Source organism: Electrona antarctica (assembly GCF_951216825.1).
Source record: "Electrona antarctica genome assembly, chromosome: 4".
Taxonomy (NCBI): domain Eukaryota; kingdom Metazoa; phylum Chordata; class Actinopteri; order Myctophiformes; family Myctophidae; genus Electrona; species Electrona antarctica.
In genome coordinates, this window is record NC_136809.1 from 47737782 (window position 1) to 47747349 (window position 9568).

Sequence of the window (9568 nt, forward strand, 5' to 3'; positions counted from 1 at the left end):
TGTCAAGGACCCCCAAAAATATATGTAATCGGCCGCCGACCCCCATCTGAAAATATGTTGTTCCAGGGACCTCACCAGAAGCAAAGATTTGAGTTAAAAACGTAGGGTTGAAAGATTATATGTTCAAAGATTTGCGCCACATTTTCACGATTTTTTCAAAAATAGCAGATCTACAAGCTCATAGCGCGGCACTCGGTGCCGCGCTATGAGCTTGAGCTTGAGCTATGAGCTTGTATTCTTTGGTAATACAGTCCAGGGGTTGACACTAAGGTCTCAGAGGCACTTGCCCGTCAGACAAGTACAGGTCCTGTTCTCTAGGCTACTTGCCCAAACGTCATGTCCACTTGCCCGAAAAGTAAATTGACCATTATAAAATGATAGGGTAACATTTGAACTACATTCACTAGTTTTAACTACGTTCCCTTTAACACTTCATAATTTTTTACTTTCTGGGGCTGTGCGATAAATGCGATGTTTTTTATGCCAAATACCGTGTTACGGCCCATGCGGCCTAGCTAGGGGCATAGCTATGAAGATGACTACGGGTTCACACTTGTTATTTTATATTTGTGTAGCAACAGTGAAAACACATTATAGGTAAACAGTGCTCTTATTTTACATTCCACATACCAGGAGAGAGTTCTCTGGCCACCCAGATATCTCGGTTGCGTCCCCTTCTCAAAACGAGCACTTGCCCGGTCGGGCGGAAACCTGAAAGCAAACTCCACCTGCCCGAAAGTTTTATTTACCTGCCAGGTGGCAGGTGGGCAACCCTTAGCGTCAACGCCTGCCAGACGGTACATAGTCTGTGGGCATCAGTGTCAGTGCTCCAGTTCATCAGACTGCAGGTAGCTGGAACAGTCAGAGATCTTCTTCACCTGGTTGACGCTCAGAGTCTCAGAACACATAGGACACACACCCTCTGTCTCCAGGAGCCTGAACGCACACACACACGCATGCACGCACGCGCGCACAAACAATCAGTAAGATGACATAATACGTTAGTTCCATTGATCCAAGCCGGAAGCCGGAACACAATCGATTGATCATTATAATACATTTGGCTGCCGGCTGTTAAGTGGTCGGATGGATGTGTGGCGGGGCCACAATCTCTAAGAAAAGACTGGGAGCCGTGCACTGTTCAATTCTGACAATGCGTTCGTTGGTGTGTTTTATATTTTCACGATGAATCCATTCAACACCTGATTTTACATGCCATTCTATACCACCATGGGCAATCTACATTATTTGACCACGTTAATTTGGTTTTGATGACTATTGTTCTAGTTGTACTATTTACAGTGTACACTATGATAGACTACAGTATATTGACTCACAGGATGAACTGGGAGTAGAGGGCAGGGAATTCACAATGTGGACACACAGACCAGTCCTCCTTTAGCATGTGACGACCCTGCATGGGGGGAAAAAACAAATACAAATGCATGTAGCTAAAATAAAAGTATTCATATTTTATACTTGAGTACAAGTATTAACCCATTTTGGACTGAGGCCAGATTCTACAAAATGTCTTCTAAATCCTAAACGTTTTCTGAAAAACCTAGGTTTCTAAGTCAGTGGTTTTAAGGACCAGTCAAAATGTATCTGTATTTGACCGCCGACCCCCATCTGAAAATAGGATGTTTCAGGGACCCCCCAGAAGCAAAGATATGAGTCAAAACATTCCCTCTAAAAGAATATACATATTCAAAGATTTGCGCGACATTTTACTAATTTAAAAAAATAGCAGATTTACAAGCTCGTAGCGCGGCAGTGCCGCACTATTAGCTTGTAGATCTGCTATTTTTCAATAGCTAAAGTATAACATGATGACACCAAAAGGGGTTCCCGTCCAGAATGGGTTAATACTGCAGTGTAGAAATACTCTGTTACAAGTAAAAGTGCCGAATTCTAAATTTAAAGTAGAAAAAGAGTAAAAGTAGAAAAGTATTGGTATCAACATGTACTTAACTGTAAGTACATTATGCAGAATGCCTCATTTAAAGTTTTCAAATGTGTACAAATGTTTTGAAAATAGCAGATCTACAAGCTCACAATTGTGTGCTCGCAGATCGGCTATTTTCAAATGGCCGAAATGTATATAGGGCTGAAGTGTTTAATGCATGTTTTGTAATAATAATCAAAATCTACAAAGTAACTAGCAACTAAAGTTTTCAAATAAATGTAGTGGAGTAATAAGTACAATATTTGGATCTGAGATGTCGTGGAGTAGAAGTAAAAGTATTGGAAATTGGAAATACTAAGGAGAGTACAAATACTGTACCTCAAAATTGTACTTAAGTAAATGTACTTAGTTACTTTTCACCACGGGGCATTTATGTGTGTGTCCATTATATCTACATCTACCGTATCTATCTATAGAACGGCCTGGAATTGAACCCGGGCCTCCCGCGTAGAAAGCCAACATCTTAACCACTAGACTAGCCCAAAGAGGAATTCCCCCCTGGCAGAGGCAGATGTGAGGCTTTTAGTCATCAGGCAGAGGCTCGGACCGAGACACTACCTTTTGACCTCGGGAAACCTGAACCGGGTCATGGCACCAATGCAACGCCTGTGTGTGCGTGTGCGTGTGCGCGCGTGCGTGCGTGTGCGTGCGTACCGTGGCGATGCAGTAGGGCAAGTTATTCTTGCAGGAGATACACAGCAGTTCATTCTGTGGCAGCTGAAACCCACAGAAGGGACACGGAGTCGTCTCCTCTTCCAACTCTGATGTATCTGGCCGACTGGCGGGGGCACAACAGTGAGCCAGAGATGAATATTAAACACAGGAGTGACAGGACAGACGGAAAGGGAGACAGGTAGCGAGAAGAAGACGACTGGGAAACAGACAGTCTCTGTCTGAGACTCTGAGGGGGAGAAGTTCAGATGTGTTTAACCACTTAAACTCTATACTTAGGTCACTGGAGTCTCCATATTTTTGCTCGACACTAACTATCTGTGCCCCAGAATAGGGACAGTTTGATTGTTTGTTTATTTTCACTCCTAAAAACCCTCCTGGGGCTTGAGAAGTGGCTTTCTCCAAAAAAATGTGTTTCAATTTACATTACAATTTAGGCATTTAGCAGACACTCTTAAAGTCTTAATCCAGAGCGACTTACATTAAGCAAGAACAAAAGCATGGCAATACATCACATACATAAAAAGTAGTTAGTAGTTAGAACAGTGGAATATCTACATAATGAAACTATACATATAAACTATACATACTACACTATACTGTAAAGTGCTATGACTACATAAAAATGCAATTCTAGTGCTGTCTACGTAACATGCTATAAAAGTCTGTATAAAATACTATCTAAGTCTACATAAAGTGCTATCTAACTTCATTAAGTTTAGGGTAAAATTAAAACAATTCGTAGACATACGAGAACATATTAAAATTCATACTAGACATAACGGTTCAAGTGGTTCAAAAAAACCAGGAAGAAAGACAGAGAAAGAGCAAAAGGTCTCAAAACCTTCAGGGAGAGAAAAGAGTGAAGGTCCCGGCAGCTCACCGGACCATGGCCTCGATCTTCTTCCTGTACTTGGGGTCAATCTTGCTGCGGTACTCTGGTCTCATCAGCATGGCAGCGAAGCTGAAGGCAGAGTTCTTCAGCCCGGCCCGGTGACACTCGATCACCGCCGATGTCAGAATGGGCACGATGTCTGTACGCGCACGCGCACACACACACACGCACACGCACACGCACACACACACACTGCATATGCAAGAGTTGCTCTCCCTATATACTGTATACATCTGTATATCTGTAAGATCTGATGCAATGTGACACAGCTGCGTTTACACAATGCCTGTACCCCCTCCAACTGTATATACTTTCCCCATTTTAAACAGTTTTTATTATATTTTGACACTTGCTTTGGCAATGTAAACGTATGTTTTCTCATGTCAATAAAGCTCCTTTGAATTGAATTGAATTGAATTGAATTGAATTGAATTGAATTGAATTGAATTGAATTGAATTGAATTGACATCTATGATGACAGAAACAGCTGTCGGGCGGAAACCATGTATGTCTAAAAAAAAATAGTTACTTTTCAGGAAATGGAAAACCAGTGGGTCCTATGCTGTTGTTTTTTAGTCACAAGCTCTTGTTAATACGTTTTATAGGTTAAATATTTATAATATCCACAGACTTAAGCGCTTTCCACCGAATGCCAAAGTTTTCAAAAATAGCTAAAGTAGCAGATCTACAAGCTCACGTCGTGAATCGTGATGCGAAGCATTGTGAGCTTGCAGATCAGCTCTTTTCACAAAATTAGCACAACACGACGATAATCAAAAGAAAATAGCGAGAAAAGGTTTCTGTCCGACAGCAAGGCAATTCTGTTAAGCAACAAAACACGTTAAGCAACAAAACATGTTAAACTGACGTATGGGAAACTTGCTGATGTTGTTGCTGACGCGGATCAGCATGCGGGCGCCCTTCAGGTGGTCACTTCTCTTCACATGGATCTACAGACCAGACAATTAGAAGGTTAAGTACACTGCAGTGTTGGGTGGGGAGGAATTAATTGGCATATATAACGACTAAATTGGGGAGAAAAACGGGGTTGACCCATTCAGGCCTGACGTCGAAATTTAGAAAATGTCTTCTAAATCATGGCAGTTCTCTGAAATACCTATGTTTCTGTATCAGTGGTGCTCAATATTTCATGTCAAGGAGCCCAAAAATCATATGTAATTTAGCCACCAATCCCCATTTGAAAATATGTAGTTCCAGGGACCCCCCCCCAGAAGCAAAGATTTGAGTTAAAAACGTTCGCTCTGAAAGAATATATTCAAAGATTTGCGCCACATTTTCACGATAAAAGAAAAATTGCAGACCTACAAGTTCATAGCGCGGCACTCGGTGCCGCGCTATGAGCTTGTAGATCTGCTATTTTCCAATAGCTAAAGTAGAACATAATGCTTAAAACACCAACAGGGGTTCCCGCCCGCCCAGAATGGGTAAAAATAAAAAAGGTTTAACAAAGCGCGAAGGACCTTGACCAGGATGTAGGAGTGGAGGATCATCAGGTTGGTGGCCATCTCCGCTGGGATCTTGATCTTCTGGGCCTGCAGCTCAGTGTACATGCTGAACAGCACATCGTGGGCGTTACGGTAGTTCCCTGTGTGAAAACAAGCAGACAAACCAACAGGTTCTATCAGAAACATAACAGGGAACACTTCCACTTGTCATGCCTCATACAGTACCTGTGTCAGTACAATATTATTCTCTGTGTCATTACTATGTTTATTCTAATGTACATTATAGAGACATTATAGAGACAGAGTTTAGTTTAGAGTTTAGAGACAGAGGATGACATGTAGCCTGTGGTGGAAAGTAACTAATTACATTTACTCAAGTACTGTACTTAACCCAATTTGGGCGGGAACCCCTTTTGGTGTTAGCATTATGTTATGCTTTAGCTATTGAAAAATAGCAGATCTACAAGCTCATAGCGCGCCACCGAGTGGCGCGCTACGAGCTTGTAGGTCTGCTATTTTTGAAAAATCTAAGAACGACTGACATAGAAACATAGCTTTTTCAGAAAAATGTCAGGATGTAGAAGACATTTTTAGAATCTGATCTCAGGTCAAAATGGGTTAGGAAACATTTTGAGGTACTTTTACTTTACTGGACTATTTCCAATTTCCAATACTTTTACTTCTACTCCACTAGCCTACATCTCAGATCTCAGATGCAAATATTGTACTTTTACGCCACTAGATTTATTGGAAAACTTTAGTTACTGATTTTGAGTATTATTACAAAACATATATTAACCACATAATTTCGTCTATTATTGAAAATAGCCCATCTACAAGCTCACAGCTTCAGCTTGTAGATCTGCTAGTTTCAAATGATTTTTATACATTTGAAAACTTGAAATGGGACATGCTGCATAATGAGTACTTATAATAAGTAAAACAATTGAGTACTTTTTCCACCACTGCTGCATGTACTGTAGCTGAAGTTGTGAGGCAGATTCTAAGCTACAATGTGCCTACAGTACATCATGTGGTTAGGCACCACAGGCTGTGTGTGTGTGCGTGCGCGTGCGTGCGTGCGTGCGTGCGTGGGTGGGTGTACCTGCACACTGCTCCTCCCGGGCGATGATGATGGCAGTGCGAGCGGCCTCCTGGTACCTCTGCAGTGCCATGTAGAGACGGAACAGGTACTTGGCATCCTGCATGAACAAAGGGGAGGACAGGTCAGCCAACTGCAGTTCAGGAAAGGGCCTTTCTCTCTCTCTCCTTCACCCTCTCTCTCTCTTCTCGAGCAAAACTGCTACACCGTGGCCATCTTTTCTAGGGATGCTCCGATCCCGATCACCGATTGTTTTTCTCATGATCGGGCCGATACCGATCTTGTGTGATGATAGAGGCAAATTTGAATATTTACAAAATTATTATATGTCAAAACCCACGTCAAAACGTTTCCTGTGTGTGTGTGGGGAGGAAGGGGAGAATGTTTAGGCCTGTCACAAAGATGCAAAATGATATAATACTATATATCTCATTGACATTTATACCACTTAAATGGTGTAAAGAAATTCGGTTTCTCCAGATAGATTCTCCAGGTAAATTGCCGTGAATATTGGCCGATCACTAATCAGTGGACGATTATCGGAGCATCTCTAATATTCTTTTCATTTAACCCATTCAGGCCTGACGTCGAAATTTTAAAAAAAAAGTTTTCTAAATCATGACAATTTTCGGAAAGAAAAAGGCACATTTTAACGATTTTTCAAAAATAGCAGACCTACAAGTTCATAGCGCGCCACTCGGTGGCGCGCTATGAGCTTGTAGATCTGCTATTTTTCAATAGCTAAATTATAACAATGTTTAAAACACCAAAAGGGGTTCCCGCCCCAAAATGGGTTAATGGTTAATGTGGTTAAACGCTAACGTGACATGGATGTGTTCCAGGTCTCAATGGATTAACCTAAAACATGACTACTACAGAGAAAGACGACGACATGTCAAGTCTACCATAACAACTCAAGGCTTGACTAAGAATAAGAATAATAAATATACAGTACTATAGGGGTGTAACAATATAGTAACTACATCGAAAAAAATCTATGTTAATTTCAAGAATCGAAGTATATCGGAATGAAAACTCAACATACCGTATCATTTGACTTTGTATCGTATAGTATTGTTTTGAAATGCAGATAATCGGTATCGAAACTGTTTTGCAATGCAAATAATCGATTGTATGAATACTAAGCACTTGTGCATTGTATATTTAGCAATTTTAAGAAGAAAAAAAAGTAAAAGAGGGGTCTAATCACTTTTCCATTCCATATCGCTACACTCGGTCTATTGATAAATGTGTGTATTCTCTGTGTTCGTGTCAAGGTGCAGGTTTGTCCAGAATGTGTTCAAATATAATAAATATTCAATGTTCAAATATATAATATAATGTGTATTTACCAGAGATGAATGTTCCCCTTAAAAAACCTGCTATATCCACATGTTTCACACAGATTTCATGTCTTTGCTAAATAGTTACTGTATCGATTTTCAATGATATCGTATTGTATCGCCATAATGAACCAATATCGTCCATGTATCGTATCGTCAACCATCTATCGTGATACGTATCGTATCGCTGTTACAATGTATCGTTACACCCCTACTGCTCTACTACTATGTTACAGCAGTGTCCAGAACTTGTAAGCTTGAGGAAACCCATGGCATGTTTTAACACACATGATGTGAACAAGATGAACTCAAGGAGAGAGAACAGTTGTGTCAATTCCCAGTGTGTCGTTACCTTTGGCATGCCATCACTCTCTCCCATGAGGTAATCTATCAGCAGGTTGGTTAGGGTAATGTCCTTGGCCTGGCCCACCTGGAACACGCACGCACGCACGCACGCACGCACGCACGCACGCACGCACGCACGCACGCACGCACGCACAGGCACACGCACACGCACACGCACACACACACACACACCGATAAAACACCTAAACTTACACCCACTATTACATTCACGTTTCCCCAGTGTAACACACACATCGTTCTCACCGTCTCTATAGCCATCTCAACAGCCAAGTTGTCCTCAGTATTGGGACATTTGAGGAAGTGCTTCATTGCCTGAAGCAAGAAGAAGGAACATATTACTCAAAATACATACACAAACAAGAACAAGAACGAGTGAGTGAGTGAGTGAGTGAGTGAGTGAGTGAGTGAGTGAGTGACAACTGAGAGTTCATACTCTGCCATACTGGCCACACTTCTGGAAGAACTTTCCAGCCAGCAGGTGTTTCTTCTCCGCCTCAAAGTAGAGAGCAATACTCTGGTAGTCTTCCTGAGTAGCCTCAGAACCTACAACACGCACACGCATTATTAATCCATTTGGGGCGGGAACCCCTTTTGGTGTTAGCATTATGTTGTGCTTTAGCCATTGAAAAATAGCAGATCTACAAGCTCATAGCGTGCCACAGAGTGGCACGCTACGAGCTTGTAGGTCTGCTATTTTTGAAAAATCGAACGACTGACATAGAAACATAGCTTTTTCAGAAAACTGTCAGGATGTAGAAGACATTTTTTTAATCTGATCTCAGGTCAAAATGGGTTAAACAAATGCATACATTTGTAATTCTGATACAGTACACAAATGGACCTGGTTGCGTTTATACACAGTTACGCATTTTCAACCTTATCTCCTCTAATGCACATTTTAAGTTGGCACCATTTCTGTCTACTTGTCTCAGATGCTGCGGGCAGTTCATAAACCTGCCTACTAGTGACATCATCTGTGGCAATTTCAAGCTTTTTGTTATATTCAATATGAATTCAAAAACATTGGCTTCGATTTCAGTGTGCTATACTTTCCAGGAAGAGAAAGGCTGTAGTTTTCATTATCTTGGACTTCCCAGCAATGATCTCATTGATTGGCAGGTTTCTCAACTGCCTACAGCCCACCTACGTATGAGACACTGACAGGGTGAGTAGACAAACTGGTGCTATCCTATAATGAGTATAGAGAGTATGCACATGCATCACTTTCCCCCACCCATCCCCCCCCCCCCCCCCTCATCCAAACTGAGTGGCAAAACATTTGAGCAGCATTGAGCAATGGAGTTTGGAAGCGCTCGTTGGAAATCACTTTGCGTTATTGAAAATGAGCGCTTCCAAACTCTGACACTCTAAATAATAAATAAATAATTGCCTGCAAGGTCAATGGTGGATTTTCATGATGAAACAAAAAACTTTGCAGGTAGAAAGAGGATAATTCAAGCTTTCCGTACCGCTGCAATGTTGGCGAGTTTAACCCATTCAGGCCTGACGTCGAAATTTAAAAAAAAAGTTTTCTAAATCATGACAATTTTCGGAAAGATTTGAGGCACATTTTAATGATTTTTCAAAAATAGCAGACCTACAAGTTCATAGCGCGCCACTCGGTGGCGCGCTATGAGCTTGTAGATCTGCTATTTTTCAATAGCTAAATTATAACATAATGTTTAAAACACCAAAAGGGGTTCCCGCCCCAAAATGGGTTAATGGTTAATGTGGTTAAACGCTAACGTGACATGGATG

The 9568-nt window shown here is 41.4% G+C and overlaps 1 protein-coding gene across 1 annotated transcript in view; it reads right to left on the reverse strand.

Annotated features, from left to right (window-relative positions):
- Nucleotides 1–224: 224 nt before the first annotated feature.
- The window catches only part of wdr19 (WD repeat domain 19), a 27236-nt gene continuing 17892 nt past the window's right edge, over nt 225–9568 (reverse strand). Inside the window, exons 27-36 of the mRNA XM_079499424.1 lie at nt 8244–8353; nt 8054–8122; nt 7797–7874; nt 6105–6201; nt 5015–5139; nt 4402–4483; nt 3522–3672; nt 2621–2744; nt 1338–1414; nt 225–936 (exon numbers count right to left, since the gene is read on the reverse strand). Coding sequence (XP_079355550.1) covers nt 822–936; nt 1338–1414; nt 2621–2744; nt 3522–3672; nt 4402–4483; nt 5015–5139; nt 6105–6201; nt 7797–7874; nt 8054–8122; nt 8244–8353 — 1028 coding nt within the window. The 3' untranslated portion in view covers nt 225–821. The remainder of the gene's footprint in view (nt 937–1337; nt 1415–2620; nt 2745–3521; nt 3673–4401; nt 4484–5014; nt 5140–6104; nt 6202–7796; nt 7875–8053; nt 8123–8243; nt 8354–9568) is intronic.